The sequence below is a fragment of the Lissotriton vulgaris genome, unplaced genomic scaffold, assembly GCF_964263255.1.
Source record: "Lissotriton vulgaris unplaced genomic scaffold, aLisVul1.2 SCAFFOLD_532, whole genome shotgun sequence".
Classification (NCBI taxonomy): domain Eukaryota; kingdom Metazoa; phylum Chordata; class Amphibia; order Caudata; family Salamandridae; genus Lissotriton; species Lissotriton vulgaris.
This window is the reverse complement of record NW_028245496.1, coordinates 641,803-668,809: the sequence shown is the minus strand read 5'-3', so window position 1 is coordinate 668,809 and position 27,007 is coordinate 641,803. Positions and strand designations below refer to the sequence as shown.

At 42.0% G+C, this 27,007-nt stretch overlaps 1 protein-coding gene across 1 annotated transcript in view; it reads left to right on the top strand.

The window, feature by feature from the left end:
• Positions 1-27,007, top strand: part of LOC147666400 (ubiquitin carboxyl-terminal hydrolase 46) — a 186,355-nt gene that overhangs the window by 36,342 nt on the left and 123,006 nt on the right. Inside the window, exon 3 of the mRNA XM_086949090.1 lies at positions 13,877-14,090. Within this exon, the coding sequence (XP_086805216.1) occupies positions 13,877-14,090 (214 nt within the window). The remainder of the gene's footprint in view (positions 1-13,876; positions 14,091-27,007) is intronic.

Below are 27,007 nucleotides of genomic sequence, written 5' to 3'. Positions count from 1 at the left end.
GTTAATTCAGTACGATGCCACTTTGAAAGTTTAAAACACATTTTGCAAATTAAATCTACATTGTATAGTGAGGTCAAATCTAAACAAACCACATTTAAAGTCAATCATGAGTTAATTGTCCATGCTTTTACATTATTCATTAAATGAAAGCTTCTGACCAGGCCTCATGTTTTTCACTTTTCGAGCACCAAATGTCTGCGTACCAACTAAGGCCTCGTGTTTTCGTTTTTCCCAGCACCAAATGTCTGTGTGCCACTTTTGAAATGCAATTTTATGTCTGAAGCTCATGGCAGCTTTTGCCATTAGTAATGCTTAAATCTGTAGGAGATATCTACGCGCTCTCATAGGCTTCTGTAAATCTATCGCCCCACAAAGACACAAATGGCCATCACAAAGGACAAACTACTGTAAATATGGTAGGTAAAATTGACCCAAATATGTCCCCAGTTGCTAAAATGATAGTTGAAAGCTTTTTAAAAAGGCAGTATTCTTAATTTCAAATAACTAGATCACCGAAAATTCAGCCCCTTTGGAAATGGTCGCCTGAGCTGATTTATGTGCAATGGATGCTAAACTGTAAGAAAAAAGGAGACAAAAGCCCTTTTCTTTGATACGTTTTCTGTGCCTTCCTTTGCAGCTGGTGTTCATTCTAAAAAGGGATTTCCCTTGCTAAATCTCTTTCCTTGACCCGAGGCTCCAGATCACTAGAGCATGCAGAGAGGAAAGAGATCACAGGGGAATGTGCATAATGTGTGTCAATTGGGATATTGGACACACTTAGTGGGTCTCTTATGGAACCATTTTGGAGAAGGACAGAAGGTGTAAAGGCAACTACAGGACACCTTACTTCTAATTGCGGACGAGGGACAGGAATGAGGATCGGCATGCCCTTGCACCTGGGGATCTTGCGTTCTCTCATGAATATCCTTGAAGACTGAAATTTCAGACTGTGTCAATTCTGGTGGGGACTTAAATAAAGCAGTCACTCCAGCATAGAGCGATACTCCTTAAACATGTATAGGTATGCAGAACTCTCCACAGGAACCAACACAATTCAACCTCCTTTTCAATGTTATCCTTCTCTTTAAAGGTCCAAATGGAGCTCTTCCAACATGCCACAATGTCTTCCTGTGGAATGCAGACCCCACTGTCAACAAGCAAACTCTTCAGCAAGTACTTGACCTCCTCTTCAAGTATTGAAGCAGAATATTGAAAACTGCTACAGAGCTTCAGCTATTGGTTGTTTGCTGCATATTCATCTGCTTATATTGTTTGTGCCGATGAAGGCAAGTTGTCCCTCTTTGCTCCTGCTTTGCCTCGTTCTGATATACTTATGCACATCAGACCGAAGATCTTAGGCCCTTTGATAACCTGCTCCAGCAATGTAACTTTTTCCCAGTGGACATGCACAAAGCAGTATCCAAAAGCTGTTTCATAGGATACAATCTACAAAATTATTTGCTAACCTAAGCGCAACGTAAGTGCGCAAACAGACCATGTGCGATCGCAAATGATCTATGGACATTTTTACCTGCAGATGGAACTTTCTTCCCTAGAATATCTCCCAGTTCTAGCTGTAATGACTGGAACATGCATGGTGCCGCAAAGGCGACTGGGTGTGTTAAGACGAAGATGGCAATCGCTCACAACACTGTAATTTTCTCAGCATTCATAACCGTTTTTTTCACCCAGTTTGCTCATAAAGGGTTCTGTCCTGGCCATTTCTCAGTGTATCAGAAAAGTGATGTCTGGCAAGGCGGGGGGGAAAGGAAGAATATGAAGGGCCATGAAATATGCGCCATGCCTCTTGTGGGTTGTCTTGTTTCTGCATATTCAGCACATTGCATGGTGTTATGTTCTCCCCTTCCCTACTCCTGCATCTGACCCCTCTGCCCTTTTGAAGTTTTTGCATTCTTTTACTCTAGAATGAATGAGGAGAAGGTTCCGGGTACTGTGAGTAAAGCCAGCTCTTTATTGGAGACCAGTAACATCAACTGACTTAGCCCAGGGACAACAACTAACAATAGAACACTTGTGACTTCAAGAATAACCTTTTTAATATAGGAGCCCCTATATATATATATATATATATATATATATATATGTATATGTCTTTCTTTTGAAATTAAAACTTGATACATATTCCACTTACACACAAAGTACGCCGTACACCATAAAAAAACAAAACACTCATTTACATAAACAGAAACAGATCTGTGACTGAAAAGTTTGTCTTGATTTGAATTTATTCTTTAAAATTTTTAACCATGATGAATTGTTTATCTTGTAAGCATTTAAGCTGTTATTTTACAAAATGACAATTCTTTATTGAAAAACATTGCAAGACATATCATGTTATGTATTTATACATGAAAGTATTTTTTCTATGTCATTTGAAATGTTGACATTTGAAATGTTGATGCACTGGCACTTTAAGTTAGGGCCTGTCAGTACACATGGTCAGGTGATCAAGGCCGCTTGGACGGCTGAAGCGCGTCTTGACTTGTTAAAGAAATAAAATAATGCTGGCACGAAAAGTTAGTCTGCGCCTGTGATTCCGCGTCAAAGCGGTGTTCGTTGCGAGTTGTTGCAGATATTTGCCGGCATTGGATTGCTGCTGGTTCGTGGACCCCCTCCTGGGAAGAAGGTTTCATTGCAAGCAGTCCGTTTGCTCATCGAGGTTTCCTGTCGGCGTCACTACGGGCGTGTGGTGGTGCATTGGCGGGGACCCCTGGGGCATTGTTTTAGAGTTCGGGAAGGGAAACTGGTGAACCCCCCGGATACAGCCCAATTACTGGAAGAACAAGTGTGGAGAAAAGTGTGGAGGAACGAGAGCGGTAACGCTGCCTGATGTTTTGAGTCCCGCTCGGCTGAGCAGGTACGTGACGGAGGCGGTAACCGGGAGTTCCATCAACGCGATAAGAACACTGCGATACAAAATGCTGTGGCTGTACGGGTTTAGGAGGTGTGCACACAATACACAAACCGGCAAATATAATTGGGCTATCATAGAATCGTTGGGACTGGGAGTCTAAACGAGGATAATAAGGCCCATTTGTACACCGAGGTTATTGTGTGAAAACAGCATATTTTAAATTTTTTTGAAAACCATGTCAGATAACGTGCGTAGATCCCGTGAGCTCGCCGCTGAAGAGATGTTCTCTGATGCCTCAGAGAATGAAACTACTGTCAATAAGGAAGCTAACATTGAGACTGGTGCAGATTCTACTAGTTTAAAGGATTCCTTCATTGCTAGAAAAATGCAAAAGGCAAGAACAGTCCAAATGGTGGAAGGCGCGCTCATTAAAGAGGTACCTTGATATAGGGAGAATCCCTAGAGGGCTGCGTATTATGTTAGCCCCCAGCTACGAGGCGGCAAACCCCTCAATGATGGCGGAATGGGGTGAATGTAACCTCGAACCCTCAAGACGTGTATTTCAAATTTTGGTTAAATATGCCAAAATTGATGGGGCAGATCTACAGGCAAAAATAGATGCCCTAGAAGCCAGCAGGCAGGGGGAGGGGAATCTCGCCAGGAAATCAAGATGAGGGAAGACATGACAAGTAGATTGGCGAAGGAAGAAGAAAAAATAAAAATGCACAAGATTTATAAGTTTAAAAGAGATAGACAATTATGCCAATGGACAGATTTTCACGTTTGTGTGCCGTTATGACACCTTGAGGGCAGCGACAGCAAACAAACGAAGTTAAGGGATAGAAAAACATCCAGTAGAGCTTTCCTCAATATCTAGTTCTGCACCAGTAAGCGAGTCAGTTAATGAAGGTGCAAGAAAAACAACAGGAATTAAATTGACATTGGGGGAAGAATTGGACATTTTAAAACTAAGCAGGAGGGACACATTGAGACCCTGGTTCCAAGGGTCGGGGGCAAAACAAAATGCCAAAGGAGAAGGGGGAGACGCCAGGCCCGCAAGCAGTGGAGAACCAAAGAAGTGGGGCCGGGGGCGTGCCCGGAGAAATTAGTAACTCCAAGTGGAAATGAGTCTGGCTCTGACAATGTGTTGGAAACTCAGGAAACAAAATCTATAATTAACTTGGGTACCATAGATCTGTCAAAAGCAGAAAAACAATTGCTATGTCTGGGCCTAAGCTTTTGTCCAGAATCATACTTCAAATACACCAGAACAAGGGGGGATGTTTACCAATTTATCCAGAAATTAAAGCTTAAGAAATTACATCTACAAAAACCAATTATGGAACATCCAACGGACTCCACAACAGGTAATGAAACCTCAGGACTAGTGGTCTCAGATCTAAGTCTATATCGAGATTTGTGTCAACTAGTATCTGGAGATGAGACATACTCACAAGAAGTACCAATAATGAGGGGGCAGAATAAACCAGTGACCCCCTTAAAACTAAAGTCTAAGTTCATCCCTTTATCAGCACATGATGGTCTGGACACTTTCAGTGAACATGTGGTGGCACAAATTAAAAAATTGACCCATGCAAGCAATAGAACAAAGAAAAAAAATTCGAATCAAGAAAGAACATATAATCAATTGATGTTAAAACTGCAGAAGGAGGATCTAATAATTCGAAATTCAGGTAAGGGGAGAAACATCGTCCTGTGGCCATCACCGGATTATCTGAAGGAAGCATACAGCCAATTAAATAATGTCCAATGTTATAAAAAGAATACTTCATTGAAATACAAGGCAATACAGGACACATTTTTTAAAAGTTTGTTGGCATGGAAAGGTTTAGGTCTCCTGAGTGGGGATGAATACAAATTCATCAAAAAAGAACATCCACTGGTACCTTCTATTTATTTTATACCTACGGTCCATAAGAGTCTGACAACCCCACCGGGTAGACCCATATTGCAGCGTGTGAAGGGCCGCTGGAAAATCTTTCTAAATACATCGATTATTTCCTACAGGCACATATGGAGTCCTACGTTCAAGATACCAGCGATTTCCTTAGTTAAATCAAGGACATAGCATGGAGCACTGATTTATTGTTGGTAACATTGGACGTGAGCTCTCTTTATACATGTATAAGGCATAGAGATGGGCTACGAGCTGCAGAATATTGTCTTAGCACTAGACCGATGGAATATGCTCAGCATACTAGAATGTTACTTGAAATGCTGTCTTTTGCTTAGAAAATAATCATTTCATTTTTAATGGCCAGTTTTATCAGTAGGTGCAGGGTGTACCCATGGGGGCCAGTTTCTCCCCCAGCTATGCCTGTTTGTTTATGGGCTGGTGGGAGGAACTGGTCTTCAGGCGAAAGTATGAACACATCTGCTCCCACAATATAGTCTCCTGGATGCGATTTATTGATGACCTTTTTATTGTATGGCGTGGTACTGAGGAGAGTGTGTTGAAGTTTCGTAGATCGATGAATATGGGTAACATGTTGGCAAGAAACAGTCAGGAGAGTTTTAAGAAAGATACCTGTCAGTACACACGTTCAGGTGATCAAGGCCGCTTGGACGGCCGAAGTGCGTCTTGACTTGTTAAAGAAATAAAATTTGGTCTGCGCCTATGATTCCGCATCTAAGCGGTGTTCGTTGCGAGTTGTTGCAAATATATATATATATATATATATATATATATATATATATATATATGTCTTTCTTTTGAAATGAAAACTTGATACATATTCCACTTATACACAAAGGACGCCGTACACAATAAAAAAAACCAAGTCTGTTGCCTGATTAATGGGGTTTGCGATAAAAAGAAATGTGAGAGCGAAGAGCGTGCATGAGACGGAGGGAGGGGGTGGAATGGACGAACGTGCAGCTGACTGAGAGAGAGGCTGTGGTACATTTTACCAAAAGCATTACACTTGTATCATATATTTAGATGCAATGACGGAAACAGCAAAATAAAAGTCGGGCGCCACACTTTGTACTTGTGTGACTTGTATCACATATTTGGATGCAATGACGACTTGTATCACCTAAAAGAATAGCATGCAAGTAATGGAGTCTGTGGCCTGAGTAATGGGTTTGGAGAGCGAAGAGCGTGCATGAGAGGGAGGGGGGTGGAATAGACGAACGTGCAGCTGACTGAGAGAGGGGCTGTGGTCTGCGTGTCTGTGCGCAGTAAAGGAAAAGAAATACATTTTACCAAAAGCATGAATCTTGTTTCATACATTTAGATGCAATGACGGAAACAGCAAAATACAAGTCGTGCGCCACAGTTTGTACTTGTGTGACTTGTATCACATATTTGGATGCAATAACGACTTGTATCACCTAAAAGAATAGCACGCAAGTAATGGAGTCTGTGGCCTGAGTAATGGGTTCGGAGAGCAAAGAGCATGCATCTTTTATCACCTAAAAGAATAGCACGCAAGTAATGGAGTCTGTGGCCTGAGTAATGGGTTTGGAGAGCGAAGAGCGTGCATGAGAGGGAAGGGGGGGCTGGAATAGACGAACGTACAGCTGACTGAGAGAGAGGCTGTGGTCTGCGTGTTTGCGCGCAGTACAGGAAAAAAAATACATTTTACCAAAAGCATGAAACTTGTATCATATATTTAGATGCAATGACGGAAACAGCAAAATACAAGTCGGGCGCCACACTTTGTACTTATGATGTGACTTGTATCACATAAAAAAATAGGACGCAAGTAATGGAGCAAGTCTGTGGCCTGAAGGGGCATAAAAAAAAAACACAGCGGCCGCGAAATGAAAGCCTTTGATGCAGCAGGGGGCGGAGCGGAACCCCTTGAAGTGAAGCTGCTGGCGGCACCACGCTGGGGAAGTAACAGATGGCTTGGATGTGAAGCTCTTGGAGGCAGGCGGCTCGGACAAAAGATCGTGCACGAGAGCACATGCACTCGTGGAAATCCGCTTTTTTGGAGAGCTTAGTTTAACTCTTGGTTTCACCGCAATAGACTCGTCCTATTCATTCCTGCGGAATGGAATAGGCCGAGACCTAAAAACACTCATTTACATAAACAGAAACACTGTGACTCAGAATCCTTTATACTCAAGGATTGCCTTGCTTTTCTTTTGGTTATATGAACACCAGGATCAAATATACCTATAAACTTTGCAGGCACAGCGAATCTTCTGAGATCGAAGTTTTCATTTCACTGTCAACTGAAGTCACTCACAGCTTCTCTTTATGCCACCACCTACCACTGTTCAACTTGGCCACACACCTTTTTACCCCCACAGCCCTCCTCAGGGCACAGAAATTATTTTGTCACTTCGATTTTACACCAGAAAACTTAACTCTCTCTCAAGCACTAGGATTCAGCCTCATCCTTTGACTACTAGAGAGAGAGAGGGTGCTTCATCTGTGCCTCCCTCACCTTAACTTCAGCTTGCTGCAGTTGTCCCACTGCGACACTGATACCTATCCAAAATTATTAAGCTTCAACCCCAGACTGCTGCTCATCAAAACAAAAGGATAGACCCCAGTATCTACATTGGGTGTGGTGCCGACTGCCCACAACGGTTTTCTCAATTACAACGTCCTATACAAACCATTTGTCAAAGGCATCTGAAAATTGTCTTTGACTCTGTTACATCTCTCCATCAAGTCATTACTACTGGAATGACAGAGCGAAGTAGTGACCAGTTTTCACACCTATAGCCTTCAAGAAATCTGCAAAGTCCATGGATGTAAACTGCAAACAGTTATCCTTAACAACCTCTTTGGAAATTACTTTTCTCAAAAAGGTAAATTCCCCAAAAATTCTAACACTCCTGAAATCTTTTTGTTCCACAAGCCCAACCTCCGTTCACTGAGAATAATACTCTACAGCCACAATACCACGCTTAGCATTCCCTTCATCACTTCCATGAGGCCAATAATGTCCAGACCTCACTTAGACAAGGCTTTATCCAGTACCGCTTCCTACTGAACTGGGCTGGGAATAGCCATCAGACTTATCACTCACTGCGTATGGCATGCATTTCCTCACTAAATATTCAACAAACTTGTCCAGAACAGGCCAGCAAAAGTTTTATTGAAGCCTCCACTTGCTGGCGGTTGTGCTAATATGACCTTAATGAAGTAAAAGCAACAACTTTTCACGAAGAGCACAATGAACAACTAGCACATCTCAACTCCACATAAAATCAATTTTCATTGACAATTTATCAGCAACTTGGCGAAAAGCACCTACCTCCTTACCCAGGTCCTTAGCGGAGGGCCAATTAGACTGTAAATATCCCAATACTTTACTAAGCACCCCATAATCTTCAGAATTTTTAAGCCACATTGCATTTGTCACAGCATTCTTTGCAATATCATTCTAAGCACAAACAATCTCCTCATGAGAAGTCACTTAAGTACTCTCCTCCGAATCGCTTAGAGGTAGTCTAGACATACAGTCTGCCATAATGTTTTGCTCCTTTGAATGTATTCTATTTGCTAACACATTTTTGGTTGTCTGCACTTCAATTTAGCAATCCTTCGCATCGCTTTCCCTCCTCCTTTTGGTGGTGAACAAAAACATCTAGGGGCCTATGGTGCACACAAATGTTCAGTTTGGTTCCCCTCAACAAGTGGCAAAACATATAAATATCCCACTAAGACGCCAAGGGTTGATGTTCTATCACAGAATAGGTGGGTTTGGCACTAAGCATAGTCCTTGGGGCAAAAGCCACTACATCATCATTACCGTCTCTGACCTGAAACAAACTGCACTTGCTAGCATCTGTGACAAATACACTAGGATTCTGCGTGTCAAACAGTTTCAGTGGATTGGCATACAAAATCACTTTTCTGAAAATGTCAAACTCCCTACCACACATTTCATCTGACACAAAATGTTAATTCTTTAGTAATCCCTGGAAATGTTTTTTTTGCTGCTTCATACCAGCTAAGGATAAATCTTGAATAAAATTCCAGCGAACCGCAAAATGATTTTAGTTTATGTTTATCCTTTGTGGGACACTCAGCAATTACCTGTACCAAATTTTCCTTCGGCTTGCCTCCATTGGCAGATAAAAGCTGACCTAAGTAATCTGCAGATGTTACAGCAAATTTACTCTTGTTAACTTGTAATGTAATTTCTTTCCCCTATAAAATACTCAAAACTAGAGCCAATCTTGCTTTTTCTCACAATCGGCATAAACTAGAACATTATCCTGAAAGCAGACAACTCCGTCCATCATCTTAAATAATTACTCCACAATGTGATGAAAAATGGGAGGCCTATGCCAAAATTAACCCCTCCCACGCTTGTGACGGAACAGTTCCGTCACGCCCCTCGGGTGAGCTGTGCTGGTGACGGAACGGTTCCGTCACGGCCCGGTCGCCGCGCCTAGGCGGCGGTGATTTCGCGCCTGCGCGGCGCGTTCTATTGAGTGGGCATGGCCATGACGGAACCGTTCCGTCACAAGCACAGCTCACCCGAGGGGCGTGACGGAGCGGTTCCGTCACCAGCGCGGGAGCACCGCGTGGCCCCCTCCCCACCGCTTAGCACTGCGGCGGAATAGCCGCCGCAGTGAAAGGGTTAAGGGCATCCCATTTACTGCATAATGCACCATCTGGAGTGACAAAGAAATTTAAAGTAAATGACTCCTTGTGAACTACCACCTGGTGATAGACAGACACCATGTACCAAGTGGGAAACACTTTGGTATCTTTCAGCAGACATATCGGTGATGTTCGGAGAAAGTTATCTGTTGAACCAAATTGAATGGACAGAGTTCAGGGTCGAAAGGAACTGACAAAAGAACATTCTTGACTTTAAGAATAACCAGTAAATAATGGAACCCCCTAACGCATTTACCACACTTGCTACATTGAAAGTATGAAAGTAAAACCAAACTGAGAGACCTCTGCACTTGCTGTTCTCAGCAATGTCATGTTGTCTCCACTCCTTCCATCATACCCATGCTTTGCTCATCTCCTTACTCTCGCTTGGCTCTGCATGGCTTTTGATGTGCCTTATTATTTTGTCCTTTTCTGCTGCCTGGTCAACTGAACATTCTTCCACAGCCAAATGGGCATATAGTAATGATCCCCTTGCCACGCCATATGAGAATAACAAAGCAAGGGGATTGATTCATGACTGCTATAATGTAGAAGGATATAAATAGAACCATACAATGCCTGAAGAGTAGTTTAATCAGGTAGCGAAGTAGAAAGGTGATGCAGCAGAAGCTATAATAACCCACACCAACCTTTACAATTACTAAGGAAGCGTAAATACTATAATGACGGGCCCATAAGTCATTATCATTTCTGTTTGCAAAAGCAATATCAAAGGTCCTCCAATGGATCTGTGGTAGAGCTAAAAGGGACTAAGTCGAGAAATCAGAGAACTATTTCTTCATGAGGACCTGTAATAAGGAAACAGCTATTCATAGATTACACAACAAATGCATCAATATTATGACAAATAAGTGTCCTAAAAATAAGTTATGACTCGGGGGAGGGGGGAATTACGACACACTGTTCTTTCTAGATACCTTTTTGGTATTATTTCAGAAAATATGAATGGTCATACACAAATACAAATCATAAGAAACCCTTTGTTCACAATATCACATGCATAACAAAAGCTGAGTAATTACAATCAGAGTTACTCGGAAATCTTCAAACTCAGGCGTGAAATAAGGGAGGAAGAGAGAAACAAGGAAACATCATAGTAATCAACTCTCGGTAAATTAGAGAAAACGAATGCACAGCATGCAATTAGTCTAGCAAACTATCTCCAAGGCCGTAGAAGAATAGTATGGGCAGCACCACCGGCCGATGATGTGCAAAGTATCTTGGGAAAAGTTATCCGTAGTCAGGATTGCCAGCCAGATCAGGAATCGGCACAGAATACAGCAAACCATGGATGCAGGACAGGTCACCAGAATGTGTTCGAGCCGATGATCATTTTCCCACCAGCGTCTTTCTTTATACTAACTTCGCAACTTTGTTACTCTAAGTTAAAACTCTGCAAGCCACTCTTATTTGTCAGTAACTAGGAGAGGCTAACATCTGCTAATGATGACTTTACAAATTTCTCTAAGCAGTATTTGTCTAAAATTGAATAACTTCCTAGAGAGGAAGAAGAAAACTACATTTACACATTTTGTAACTACATAGCAACAGTTTCATTCTAAATCTTCGCCTAGACATGAAAGAGCCATACTATTCTCTGCTCTTTAAGGATGTAAATGTTATTCTTCACAAGGACATCAGGAAATGACATGAAGAGAAACAAAGGAGCACGGAAACACATCCCCTAACCAATACATTTGATTAGGCCTACATGTTTTTTGCAAGGAAAAACAGAGATCATTTCACATTTTCTAGGCCTGCAATACTTTCACGAAGAATAAAATACTTTTTTTGGTTTGTGCTTGAATATTCCTGCAGTTCAGGAAACATAAGAACATTGATATTAGACACACATATTAAAAATGTCTTTACATTCTATTATTATTAATAACCCTATGAAGAAATCTTCCATTCAACATATGTTATTCTGACTCTTAAAAATACGTGCAGCCTTGCACGTTTTCGGTCGTACCTTCTAAGTCTTCACGTTTTAGTAATTTTGGTTTTCACACACATTAGTAATTTATCGAAACCCACACATGGGTAGATTTCTTGAGGAGATTTTTATTAGCAAAAATCATGCTCAATCAAAGGCAATGAAAAACCCACAAAGGGAGAAATGAACGACAAGTGAACCTAGTTGAGAACTCCAGAAAGAATGATCCACTGGACAAAAGGAACACTATGGATACAGAATGAGAAAACATATGAAAACTCCATTAGAACATCACATATTAAAGGGATACAAGAATGACCAATACCTGCCTCACTCAGTATTTACAAAAGGGGGTGATGGACGGAGCGTTTGAGCAAATCAAACACTCACCCCCAGTCAACTGATCTGGGTTTAATCCATCACCATTATTTAGCTCACTCTGCCACCCCAGTTCAGACATGGCCATATGCAAATCAGTCTGACCCTGTGCCTCATGGGAACAGTCCAGCCCGAACTGCCAAAGCCATGTCTTCCCTGGACCGGAAACAAGCATCCTGGGACCGGTTTCTGGCATTTCAGCCGTCATCAGCCAGGCTAGCTTGAAGGCCCAGATCTCTACTGGGGTGAATGTATGACACAGCTTCTGTCCATCAACTGTTGTTTTTGCATCACTCAGTATTAACAGCAGCTTGAAGTAAGAGGGAGACAGGGACAATAAAGAAACCTATTTTTATGGGCTTGAGTTTGCATAGCTAGGCTTTGCTATTTAGGGCCTGCTTCTGATGCGGTTTGGAAAGCTTCCAGACCGAATGGGTCCAGATCGGATCGGGAGAGTCCAACCGACCAAGTACGATGCATCTGGATGCTTCCAGATACGATTTAGTTTGACTCCTATTGACTTCAATAGGAGCCTTTGTTCCGACCAAATGCATAGGCTCCCATTGAAGAAAAGGGTGGCTGGGGAAAGTTGGGCACCCCGTGCCACACTGCGCATGGCTGGTAAGGGGGACCCATGGGTACCCCCAGGGGCCCGATTAGAAATGCTCTGGGTTCAGGGGGTTTCACTTCGGGCCCACAAAGTCTGATTCTGACTGCCAATTCGAGTTGGACGACACGAAAGGCTGTCCAAATCCAGCATTGTACTCAGTCGTTTGGAAATGTGGCCCGTAGAGACGTACGATTCTGCTCCGTACGGCTTGGTCATTCCAATTGCCATCGAGTTCGGATTGGGGTATTCCTAACGCATCGTATTCGGTCAGTCGGAAACCATTCCGAGTCGGTCAGAAAGACACGTTCCCGATCGATTTGGACATAGCCAATGCCATTAGGAAGCCTTCCTACCCGTATCAGAATCAGGTACTTAGTGTCTCAGGCTGTGTGCTAGGGGGTACCGTTTTCTGGATGGAACACTGAACATGAGCTGGACATGCCATAGAGGCATGCTTATGTTGTTTACATTTTGAAGCCTCCACAGTACACCCACCTTGAAGCCACTCAAGTAGCCTCATATTATCTTCTGCAGGGCACAGCTTCCCTCACTGACCATTGTTGCACTTTGTAGTGTGGTGGAGGTAGGCCCCAGGCTTGTGTGAAGGACCACACAAACACAGTTATTGCAGTGGTAGCCTTAAAAACTGACCACGACCAGCTCCTGGGCTATTTATTCACTCTGCTGACCGTACGCTAGACACTTCCACTATGCTTATACTTGCAGGGGGGGCTACAGTATGGTGTTGCCCAACTTCCGTCGCCACTACACCCATCATTCACCCTTTGGTTCTGTGAGATGCAGCGGTTGTAGGCTCAGGATGAGGCTGTGAATCTCTGCGCACATGACTTTAAAAACAAAATTGGGATTAGAGGGCACCAAAGAACATTGCTCTGTGTCAAGACAACAAATGCGAATGATCGAAAGGCCGCAGAATCTGGGGAGTGCCTGTACTCGGTGAATGAAGTGGAGAAAGTACTCTTTTGGCCGCATTCGTTTTCTAATGTGTCCGACCCCGTACTGCTGGTGATTAATGCAAATGCTATAATGTGGCCCATCTGTCATGCTTAAGACAGGAGGCAACACAGAGCGCAGTGTTGGCAACATTTTTACCAAAGTACAACTCTTCTCCTCCTGCAGCGCTTCTCAGGGATGTTTTAATTTTCTAGGAGGAGGGTGGGTTTTTTCCCGCCTTAGAAGTGAGTAAAAGTTTGTTTTTGTTGTGACGATTACTGATTCACTAACTGTTATGGCTAGTTTGCGCAACATGTTTACTGTATCCCTATCCTGCTAGATCTGCTTTGTGACATTTATACTTGGTGTTCCTTGCTTGGTACATGTTGATAGGAGAGAACATTCTAGAAGGCTTCACTTTGTGTATCTTTTTAAAAGCTGCCCTCCGGTCTGGTAAATATCACTTCGGTCAGTGATTCATTACTTCTTGCTTTACTTTGACAGTTTGGGAACACGTGCTACTGTAACTCGGTGCTTCAAGCCCTATACTTCTGTCGGCCCTTTCGTGAAAACGTGCTGGCCTACAAGGCCCAGCAGAAGAAGAAGGAGAACCTTCTGACCTGCCTGGCCGACCTCTTCCACAGCATAGCCACTCAGAAGAAGAAAGTCGGAGTAATTCCACCCAAGAAGTTCATTTCAAGGCTACGGAAAGAGAACGGTGAGTGGCTTTCCAAGCTTTCTAGTGTCTTTGCAGAAAACTCATCAGATTATAACTAATGTCTGTCAAGTTAACGTAAGGTTATGGAAGCCCTGGCTTATTGCAGGCTTATAAGGCCATTCATTACCATTATATGGCTGTTGCATTTTACGTTTTCCTTCGTGTGCCAGATGTTATTGAATAAAGCACTGTGCTGACTCTAGCTAAAACATAATTACATGGCAACATTGTTCATTCTAAATGTTGCTTTTCACTGTATTTATTGCTGTTTTGATTGCTTTTTTGTTTTCATTTTTTTATAGCTATATTGTTATAGAGCATGTCTGTGAACGAGGCTTCAGGGTAGCCTAAACGAATCAGGGCAGCACAACCACTTTGAAATAAATGCAATTTGTGCAGCTTTCCAAGAAGCATTGCCTTCCTTGATTTTGGGAAACGAGGAATTGATTGCACAAATATAAATATAATATCATCTACAGCGTTTTTTCTTTTGCCAATATTTTTAGCGCCGTTTGACGATTCTTCACAAAATTTCAAAACTAATAGTTCATTCAGGTCACCTCCTGTCCTGAAAGTTTTGGGGTGATTCGTCAAGCCGGGGCAGAGAAAAAAGGGGGGCCTCAGGACACAAGTGGATTTTCATCACCCGAGCAGTAGTGCACCAGGAAGTGCAATTGCAGAGTGGTGTAAAAAGGGGGCATGGCCTCGGCAATCCAGATGTGTGGGACTGACTGAAGGTACCTGGTGGTCTAGTTAGCCTCCAGGGATCCTCAAGGTGCGTTTGCAGAGTGGTGGAGAAAAGGGGTGTGGCCTGTGTCCACCTCTCAGCAATCCCATTGTGTGGGGCTTACTGGAGGTAAGAGGTAGGCTAGTTGGCCCTCAAGGACCCCCATCAGTGAAGGGGACTTCAATCTCCATCCAAGAGCGCGCCAGGGAGCATGTTTTCAGAGTGGTGAGCAAAGGGGGTGTGGCATGGTATGAGAATGTAGCAATCCTGATGTGTGGTACTTACTGGAGGTAATCGGAGGGGTAGTTGGCTCCCACGGATGTCCTTTGGGGCAAACTACCCTTCTTGTTACCTCCATAAGTCCCACACAGTAGGATTGCCAAGACGTCTTCGGAGGCCAAGTTCCCTTTCTCCACCACACTGCAAACGCGCCTCCTGGCAGACTACGGGATGGGGGCTAAAGTCTACTTTACTCCTGAAGGACTTTGGGGGTCATGAAGCCCTCCTGGTACCCATTGTAAGTCCTATGCAGCGGAATTCCTGAGCGCTGGTCGGAGACCCAGCACCCTTTCTCTATCACTATGCAAACACAACTACTATTTAAAGTAGCATCTTTCTGCACCTGTGACTTAGAGTTATTTTTAATCCCCCTGCCCTATTATGTACTAGGGCCCTACATGGGGGGGGCCATGCCAATCACAAGGGTTCCTCAACCCATAGTGTACCCTAGTGTAAGTAGGTGTTTTCACTGTAATCTAAGTGTCTTTTAGCCTAGCACTGGCTCTAGGCCTGGTTAGTCAGATTCAGTTACCACCAGTACCCGTCAGCAAAATGTTGGGGGCACAGGATGACTTTGCAAAAGGCCTCTTTCTGTCCCTCTGTTGGTTCTTTCTGCATATCCTTTTGAAGTAAGTAGGCTGACACCAAATGTTCAGTAGACCTTTTAGTTTAATGACCGTTAGCCTCCACAGCTCCCAGGATAGTGCCAGGGAGAAACAGTGTGGAGGAGTGTGGCTCAATGGTTAGAGCGGCAGACCTTGATGCAGAGTTCTGGCCAGGGACCAGGGTTCGATTCCTGCCTTGGCTGGTCTCGGGCTCCTAAATCCCTCTGACTGGATATTCTCGCCTCCGTGCCTATTCAAATCATGGGTCCCACGCTGCAACTCTGGGCAATAGCTTGCTTAATCTCCACAACAGCCCCAACAGCGCGAGGGATGCCTGGTTTCACCATGGAGTTGCCCAGGAGTGGACACTTCACAAGGAAAGCCAGGAAGGGTTTCTGAGCAGTATGAGTACAAGTGCCGGGAGACCCCGGTCCGAGGTAGCTGTGCGCTATACAAGTACAACACATTTACATTTACAGTACAACAAGCATTTCAAACATCAACATTCTATTGTTATGGGGACGACATCATAGGTCCAATCTGAACAAATAATTAAAAAAAAATAGAAATAGTAAATAACAGTGAAATGCGCATTATAATTTCATGCGTGATGGTGTAACACGAATCCTACCACTTCTAAGTGGTGGAACATATTTCAAAAAATAATAAGCTAAATACAAAATCATGAATAACAGTGAAATGCACATTATAAATCCATGCGAGATGGTGTAACACAAATCCTACCACTTCTACGTGGTGGAAGATATTTCAAAGAAGAATCAGCTGAATCCAGATTCGCTTTCTGAGAAGGTGGATCAAGACCTAACTGGGAGACAACTCTCTCAGGCAGTTTGTAAACTCTTGAGAGATTCCAGCAGTTTTTTACATTGACTCTTACAGCACAGCGTGCAACAGCATCAACTCTTACAGGTGGACTAAACTTTGATAACCCCTCAGGTACATTAAGAGGGAACTTGATTTAGAGCCAATCACCAACATTAATTTTAGACTTGAAGTGTTTCAAATTGCATGAGAGCAACTGTTTAGGAGAACAAACTAAGTCATCAGGCGTACCCCTCTTAATGAGTGAACCCCATGTTTTCATCCAAGCAGGACATAAATGAAAAGAGGCTCCTAAGAAGTTTAAAAGGACTTGAACCAGTAACCGTACTTGGAGTCGTGCGATGTGCCCAAAGCATACTTTGTACTGTTTCTTTTATCTCAATTTTTGAAGAAACAGCCCATTGAATACATTCCACAAGAATACGGTTATTGCGCTCAATGAAACCATTAGCTTGTGGATGATAAAGAGCCACACGCTTGTGAGTGATACCAGACTGGCTTAAAAACAGACATCTCTCTTGAGGTGAATTGTACCCCATTGTCAGATACAATTTCTTTTGGGAAACCCTCTCTTGCAAACAAACACTGAAAAAACTTTATGACTTCCTGTGAGTTAGGATCTGACATAAAACGTACCTCCCACCATTTGCTGAAATAATCAGCCACAACCAAAGCAAATTTGTACTTTTTTTGGGAGTATATTGAATGGCCCCACAAAATCAACAGCTAACTTTAGCCAGGGACCGTCAGGAGGCATGACTTCTTGGAGAGAGGAGGAGAAACTATCTTAACAACCTTGTCACTTGAACAGCATGTTAAACAACCTTCAACAACATCATTTATTTGGCGATCCATTGAAGGTCACCAGTAATATTCACAAATCCTTTTCTTAGTATTAGTTTGTCCCAGATGTCCCTCATGTCCAAAATCAATGATGCGACATCTCAAACACTCAGGAGGAACAAACTTCTCACCTCTCATGATCATTTCACCCTCCTCCAAAGTGAGCTCATCAGCAATTTTTGCAAAAGAATGAAAGCAACTATCAAGGTGTTTCTCTTTGGGCCAACCTGAAACAATGTAATCTTTAATGTTTTTGAGAACAGGATCAGATTCCAAGGCAGTAAACCATTAATTCTCAGTAAATCACCCTAATGAGCATGCATCAACAGCAGCAATTAGACACTCCTCTTCGAAATTATCCTCAGAATCTTGCTGTGAGATGTGAAGAGGAAACCTTGAAAGAAAATCAGCCCTTTTGTTCTTCCCTCCCGAAATGTGTGCAACGTCAAAACTGTATTGCAGCAATTTGGAACTGAGTCTGGCAATTCTTGGGGTATGATCTTTTACAATCTTACCCTCCAAAATGGGAACAAGTGGCTTGTGGTCAGTTTAAAGATTAACGTTTTTCCCCACAGGAAGCACTTAAACCTCTCAACACCCCAACAACATGCCAAAAGCTCGCGCTCAATTACAGAATAGTTTTGTTCACTTGGTCGCAAAGCTCGTGATGCAAAGCCCACAGTATATTCTTTTCCCTGTTTAACTTCAGAAATCATACCGCCTAAACCATGTAAGCTTGCATCAACAGAAGGGTACATTTGAGATTGGGATCAAACGCTGTGAGAATTTTGCAAGACCCCAATTCTTTCTTGATCTCTGTAAACTCCTTTTGACAAAGGTCATTCCACTTAAAAATGGCTTTTTTTTTAACGACTCCCTCATATGTGTAGTCTTACTCGCAAAATTAGGGATACATTTAGTGTAGAATTCACACATCCCCAAAAATGAAGACACAAGTTCTTTTGAAGAAGGACAAGGAGCATCACTAATAGCCTGAATAAGACCTTCTCTGGGCACAATTCCTTGTCCTGAAATGTGGTGTCCCAAATACTTGATTGATTGTACACCAAATACACATTTGTTTTTGTTTGCTACAATACCTCTATATTTTAACCTTTCCAATACACAAGAAGATTCTTGTCATGAGATTCTTTAGTTTTTTCTGCGACCAAAATGTCATCTTGAAAAACAACAGTGTCAGTGACACCATTCAGCACATTTTCCATGATACGTTGAAATACAGATGCCGCTGATGCAAAACCGAACGGCATCCTCCTGAATTGAAACGTGCCTATGGGTGACACAAAGGCAGTTAGATGTTTGGTTCTTGGATCTAATTCAACTTGATGATACGCTGATGCCAAGTCGATTTTTGAAAGAACTTAGCACCAGCAAACTTAGATAGAATATCATCAATACAAGGGAGCGGGTGAGAATCAACCCAGATTTCTCTATTGAGGCTGCGTAAATCAATGCAAACCCTAAGGTTGTAATTTTTTTTCCGCGCCACGACCAAAGTCGACAACCAAAGGGAAGACTAAATGGGTCCAGTAACCCCTGATTCACACATCTTTCGAAGTTCAACTGACAGATCATTCCCTAACACTGAAAGGTACATTTCGCAACTTGTGTTTTATAGGAACAGCACCTTCTTTTACTTTAATGAAATGTTTGAATCCAGTTATACATCCTAAGTTTTCTCAAAAAACTTTTGGAAATTTCCCAAACAAAAATGCAGAAGTTTCATCAAGAGTGTGTTCTTCCACCACAGACACCTGTTCCTTGGTACCTGGTCTAAGTGTCATCCCAAATAAACCCTGATGGTACCAACCTAAAATGTGGAGCCCTTTCTTAGCAATATAGACCTTTCCTTGGATACAGCGATTTTTGAATACAAGAGTCGTTTAAAAAAAAACCAGATAACTTTATTTTCCTACCCTCGTAAGAAACAGGACTCCTGTCTGGTGGTTTAAGTATTTTGTCACTCCGGGTTTTTTCAAATAACTCATCTGTAATCATAGTCATGCGCGCCCCAGAATCAGCTAACAGATTAAGAGGTTTATCACCATCCACTAGGATTTCTACTACAGGGTCAACACAATCTTCCGAATCGTCTTTGACAACAACTACTAAGTCAGTTAAAGAGCTAACAGCTTCTCCCACGGCCCCATTGGAATTGTCTTCTTCATCATATACAGAACTCACATTCCCTCTAAAATGACATACTTTAGCAAAATGGCCTTGTTTGCCACATTTGCGACAGGAAGCAGCCCTAGCAGGACAGATTCTTGAATTTGGAAAATGAGCAGCAAAACCGCATTTATTACACACATTCCTTGGAAAAACTACTCCTTTTCTCATTTTTGTTAAAAACAAACTTGTTGTTTTTTGACTCACTTAAAGATTTGTTTACTGAAACTTGCCCTTTGTCAGTTTTATCTCCACTAATCTTTATAGCGCCAACATCATTTTTCACAGGTTTCAATTCCAAAGACGCTTTTGTGACAATTCAATGCTCTTAACTATGGAAATTGTCTCTTGTAAAGAAGGATTTTTAAGAGTTAATAATTTTTGTTGCACCTTTTTGTCATTAGTGTGAACAACAATTTGATCACGAATAAGTTGCGAAGTAAAATGTTCAAACTCACATTCTGATGCTAGTATGCGAAGAGCTGCAACATAGGAAACAATGCTTTCATCTTTATCTTGCTCTATTGTAAAAAATGTATGTCTAGCCACAACCAGACTACTCTCTACGTCAAACTGTTTCTGTAACATCCTGACAGCTTGTTGAAATTCATCCAATTCATCTTCACCTTCAACTACATCTAAAGGGGGAAGATGTTCTAAAACAGCGTGTCCCTCAAATCCTAAATTGTGCTCCAAAATAAAACGCTTCCTCTGTGCACTGAATCTGCTAACCCCATTGCAGCAAGGTATTTTTCAAAAGCCCTATTCCAAACTTTCCACCTATTTGGTGGATCACCTGGAAGCTGTAAAAAGGGTGGGGGAGCTTGTACATTCTGCATATTAAAAAGGTTATACCACTAAATAGATGAAAAAAAACTGAGATGATCAAATGTCCATCTGGAAACACAACAAACAAAAAAAATAATTATTACCTGTAAAGTAAAAGTGATTAATTAGACTAGCAGAATACAATAAAGGTGAATGAAACTGCAGTTTCTCTACAACATGTTCTTGAAGATCCTGAGGCAAAGATTGAAAACTCAGAAAAAAAACTAAGTGATATTTCTTGAAAATGAACTGAGAGTCTGCACAAACCAAATTCCTTGAACTTCACCATGTATTTCACCTTTCAAGTCGAGGAGAACTGCACATCAGAACTGCACCTTGTATTCCACCTTTCAAGTCGAGGTGAACTGCACAAACTCAAATAATATACTTTGCAACTTTAATCTGTGAAAACAGTAACTCCTGGAAAAAAAAACGTTGAAATAGCTAATGAAACAAAAATGCACCTCCAAGTTTCTCGAACGACTTGTATTTCACCTTTCAAGTCGAGGAGAACTGCACGTCAGAACTGCACCTTGCATTTCACCTTTAAAGTCGAGGAGAACTGATCCACATCCCCGCAGACTACAGACGACCTTGACTTCAAGAAAAAAACAGATTGCGCATGCACATCGAGTCATAATAAATCAAACTCAATAGTGCTTGAAAGCAATGACATCCACTTGAAGAAAAAAAACAAACGCGCATGCGCAGAGAGTCATGTAACGTGAGACTCAATGGTGCAGGTACGCAGGAGACAGTCAGGAAAGTGAAACTCGATGCTCTTGAAATGTAGACAGATAACACGGAATCCGAATGGTCTTGGAAAGCAGCTGACGTGGGGAGGTGGCTTGGCATAGAATCACCAACACAGGATGCAAATTCTACGACGTCATCACTTCAACAATGACAAGGAAAGATCGGCAGGCAGTGGTAATTATGTGGCTCCAATCGTACTCACGCAAGCAGTAAACAAAGTTTCAGGTAAGCTAAAACGAGTACAATCTTCACAAAGCAAGTTTCAGTAAACGTAGAATGCTACTCGCGAAGGGAGGTAGCACCTTCACACCAACCAAATATTTATTTTTGACTTCCAGTTATAATTACTTCATAGGGAACCACTTCCAAGGTAAAATGTATGCTTTTCCTCTTCTTGACAACACAGAGATCCAAGATCCCATTGGTGTGTGTATAGACGATTTTTAGAATCTTCTAATGGTATTGCTCCTCTCAGAGAGTTGAAAATAAATCCAATCTACACAAGGGCGAAAAGAAAAGAGGATGCACACGTGGGTGGAGGCACTAACGGTCAGTCCTCGTCGCCAATTTGAAGTAAGTAGGCTGACACCAAATGTTCAGTGGACTTTTTATTTTAATGACCGTTAGCCTCCACAGCTCCCAGGATAGTGCCAGGGAGAAACAGTACAACAAGCATTTCAAACATCAACATTCTATTATCGTGGGGATGACATCATAGGTCCAATCTGAAGAGATTACTACACCTTTGCTTCTTTCTGCACCTTTCTTTGTCTTTCTGGACTTCTGTTGCCTCTTTCTGCATTTCTCTTGCTTCTTTCTGCGTATTGATTTGATTTATTTTTTGTTTTATATAGCGCTTGAATACCTAGGGGCATCTTGTCCTTACCTATGTAGGCATAGTTTGAAATTAGCTTTTTTTAAAACTTTGAAATTCATTGAAAAACCCATAGGTTTCAGGGTTGTTATAATTGGAAATTAGCATTTTAAAAACTTTGAAAATCACTGAAAAAAATCATAGGTTTCAGGGTCGTTATAGTTAGAAATTAGTATTTAAAAAACCTTTGAAATTCACTGACAAAACCATAGGTTTCAGGTTAGTTATAGTTAGTTGGACATTTCACTTGTACAAAACCAGAGAAATGCGTCCGTTATGGTTAGTTGAGCTAACTATAACTCGCGCCCCCGCAATGCAGTCTTTGTCTTGCTTACGGTGTGGGATCTGAAGCTGACTATTTCTGTGCAAAAACCCAGGAACTTGGAGTTTTCAGCAAGAAATTATATATTCAACCCTGGAAACTATTGTTGTTTGAAGCTGGTAGAAAGGACTGCAAATTGCCTTTTCATTGGGTTTAGCTTAGGTGTTGTGGCTACATGACGCGTTTGGGTACAACTGATTGTTATCTACATGTTAGTGAATGCTGATACTTACTGGCTATGGAATGGAGCCTCTGCAGTTGCTGAATGTGTGTACTGTATCCCAAAATGTGTTCGTCCTATATTTGATACCCCAAAATGTTACCTCCTCCTGTTCTCTCACAGATTAAATTGTGTGTTAAGTCATCCCATAAACATCAATTGGCAGAGGTATAAATGTTCATGTAAGTATTCTCAATAATTTAGATCTACATCAATAAAAAGTTAAAGGTTTTAATTACAAACTTCAGTTATAAGCAGTACAGAGTTAAGGCCACAAAGGCAGAGTATGCAAAATCAAAAATTATTTTAAGTCCCAAATAAGGAACCAAATCAAAAGATATTCGGACAGCATCCACAGTAGAACAGGAATATCTTCTGGCTTGCACCCAAAATCAAGGGCTTCTTAAGAACAATATTTGCATAACAAATTGCATGAAAAAGAGCCGAACAGCAACATTACATTACATTATGTTATCTTGTGCATCAGCTATATATGTATACCTGGCCATGGAAATATTGCATGCATGTGCAATTTGCTCGCTTGTATGCTTTCTAAACTCTTCTCTGTCTACGCATCCAGCTCACAGGCATATATGTTAACCCCCCCCAGTAACATCTTTCTCTTGATAATCAATTACAATGTTTTGAATGGTGCTTCTGAGGAGGTTGTTATTTTTGAACTTCTTATGGGTTTAGTTAGTAAAAGCTGTGTCCATGATATTCCTCAGAAATGGCATATGAGTGAACAAGCAGTAATTTGTGTTGAAGTTTGGGCCTTGGTTAAAATTACTGGTGCCTCCTCTTCAACTGAAGTTCTTAATGCTGAGTGGCAAAGCACATGCAGTGTAAAATGTAGCATTTTTAGTAAGAAAAGAATAGCTATTATGTATGCTAAAATTCTCTAAATTGGGCTGCTTTCATCACAAAATGCCTGTTCCCACAGGCAGATTGCCTCGAGCTGTATGAATGCTCATGTGTAGGAATTGAGCTAAGAAATCCTTAATACAGTAACTTGCCCTATTTGCCAGCAAAGCAATGCAAATGTCAATGTTTGAAGTCTGCCATCCATTTGTTTGTAGAAGACTCAGTTTAGACTGTTGTTAGTAGATGGATCATGCATACGTTATAAGAAACTGCTATATAACTATGGGTTGAAGGGAGGAGGGGTGGGCATCTTGTTTGGTTCTAGTTAACCTTCAATGTTGCACGTCTACAGCAAGTTCACAGAAGCCTACTACTGATGTGCCGTCTATGGAAGTCTGCTACATATATTCTCCAGTGGAGGCTGGTAGAATTTGAAACTGCTGAAGCGTAAGCAGAATGATTCGACGCATGCGAGCGCAGCGAGCGAGCCCGGCGATAACAAGGGGGTTCCGGGAGGTTCTCCCCCATGAAGAATTTTTTTTAAAATTGGCATCTTTTTTGTGCGATTTTCAGCACTATGTCTGTGATAAATTGACTAAAAATCCAGTTCTTGTAGGAATTCATAACAGAAAACCCATACATTATTTCAGAGAATTTCTGGGTTGCCAAGCAAGCCTGACTTCTGAAAGGAGCTAGGGCTCTACCCTTTCCAGTAGAAAACAATAGTTACCGATGTGAACAAGTTTAATGGACATACCTGGGGTCTAGGGAGAGTCCCTCTCCTGAGAAAGAAATTTAAAAAAGATTGGCCAATGGTTCATTTTAAATCAGCGATAAAGCAAGGCTTATTAAGCAGTGGGAACGTATAGTCTTAAAATATTAAACACATTAAAAACTTCCCCTTATCTTCTTGCATTAATTTGTTCAACAGTTACTGTAATATGTAAATTTTTCTGCATGCCAACTTTAGCCCTTTAAAATGTATGCTTGCCCAGTGTATTGCACTGCATGCAGCATTAACTTTGGGAAAATATGCTCTAACCAGACTTCGGGAAGCACCCCCAGCTGCTGGCTGTAACCAGTCATATAGAAATATTTACAGACAGGTCTTTAAGTGAGATGAAAAAAGTGGGTGCTCCCTATGAAGGAACATGGCAAATAAATATCTGTCATTCCCACATTGTGCCATCAAACTGGTATTTTGGTGTCTCTCTGAGATGTAATTTTATCCAGATAAATGGCACAGCAACTGACATACGCCTAAAGTCTGTCAGTATTATTGGCTTTGTCACTTTCAATTAAAATTGAAAGTGTTTACATTCTGAAATTCTGAAATAGTGAGTCTGTGAATTAAATAGCATTGAGATCTGTGGAAGAATTGTTGACCTTCAATTATGTGGGCTTTATGTTAGATATCTATCCTCTTTTTCTCTGAATATCTTGTCCATCTGAATATCTTCAACCCCCCCTCTTTCCTCTTCAGCATCCTCTTTTGACTCTTCCCCGAATGCTCTTGCTCAAATCTGTCACTTCACCGCCCCCAACATGCACTGCACTCCCTCAAATAGAAGCACTTTAATTTCTCCTACTTTTGCCTTGCAAAATGTTTTTGAAATCAATGTACCCCCTTCACACACATTTCCACAGAATTTCAGTTGCAAATGCAATACACAAATATTGTTCTGCAGAAAGGCCAGTCCACTGACAGGCACTTTGTTTGGCTTTAGCCTTAATGCCTGCGTGCTCAATCAAAGCCCCTCATAAACACCTGGCATGACTCAAGCCTCAAAGTATGCACTGAAAAAAATACAGATAAACAACAACATTATAAAATAGCTAACTCGTGGGTACCAGACACACACAAGACAGTGAAGCGCAATCAGTGAAATGCTAGAACAGTGTGATAGCAGCAGCGCATAAAGAAACCAGAAAACGAACACAAACATGTCATTTGCAACTAATTGTCTTGTGCGTGGAGCTGGGCATTCAGAGCTGGGCTCTGACTGGGTTGGCTGCAGAGACAGACCTCTTCCCTGATGCCTGTCACAGTAAGCTCCATCCCGCTTACCAACACGTCCAAAACGAAAACTTGTCATTTTTACCGGAGCATTGTTTTAGTGAAAGGGCATAACAAAAGCGTTATGCAGTTAAAGTTTAAACATGATACACTTGTCACATAAATACAATTTTTAATTAGACACTGGGATAGGAGAGCTGAATATTCTGGAGTTGAATTGGATTGGCATTTGTGGAAAATAGCATTATTACATTTTGAAAATAAAAAACGTCTGACAGCACACAAACGAATAAGGACCACAATTTTGCAACGGTAAAAAATAAAAAACATCTGGCAGCACACAAACATAGGAGGTCCAGAATTGTGCCACTGCCACACAATTGACGGCGCTCGGCTACATAGGAAATGCAGAGAACAAGAAACTGAGCAATTTCAGTGCATCCTTTAAGGTATTGGAGGAGCAGTCAGATGAGGGGTTTGGCAGGCAGACCGACAAGAACCAGGTGCCAGCAGTGAACAGTCTGCTGCAGCCGGCTTGCAGTCATAAGCAGGCACACAGACTGAGGCCGTGTAGAACAGGCACACAGGTACATGCAGGCACCATGAGGTAGCCAGAAGCAGGCATGAAGGAAGGTAGATCAAGCATGCGAGAAGTCGCAGAGGAATCACAGGTACGGGCCGCTGCAGGCAGGCAGACAGATGTAGGCACTCAGGTAGTCAGACAGGCATGCACGTGCGCATTCGTGAAGGCCTAGGAGCAGTCAGACGAGGGGCTTCTGGCTGGCAGTCTGATGCAGGCAGACACAGCGCCAGGAACAGCCAGGGCCCCTGATCCACTTGAGTCACTATGCGCTGTGTCATACTTTCAAATAAACAATATACCGCCTTTAATTCTTTAGCCTTCTTTTCAGAATATGAAATAGAGAACAACATGTGAAAGGCCCAGAGCAAACAGTTCTTGGAGCCGCCACTCAATCACAGGCTAGACTAGCATCAAAGGAGATTAGCCCAGATCATCTCTGGAATCCTGCACCACTAACTTTACACACTCAAACCTAGGTCATTCACAAATTCTTTCAGTGCCTCAGATTTTCAATCTAAATCCAGCAGCATAAGTGCTCGCTAAGTATTTCAATTGTTTCGGTCCTTCAACCTTTCCCTTTTTCCTTCTGAGGAATAACTTGTTGTGGTGTGCTTTGTGCTAAGTGTGGTGTAGAGGTTGGTTAGGATCATGTAAAAAAACCTGGTGACCACAGAAACTAATACCACAGCATAAACCCGGAGGTTGCAACCAACATAGATTCCTGGCTATAGACCGACGCAGATACTGATACATGAGACAGAAGTTAAGTGTGACCTTCACACTGCATCTTCAGTGGATTCCCAATCTCTCCGCAAACAATGGCAGGTCTGTTAATATTGTGCTGCTCTGGCGGTGAGTCTCTTAGAAACACTAGGGATAGGCTGTAAACGAATGACAAACACAGCCTGTGTAATGAGGAGAAAAGTATGGTATTGGTTCATGTTCATGAAGAAAAATGGTCAATTC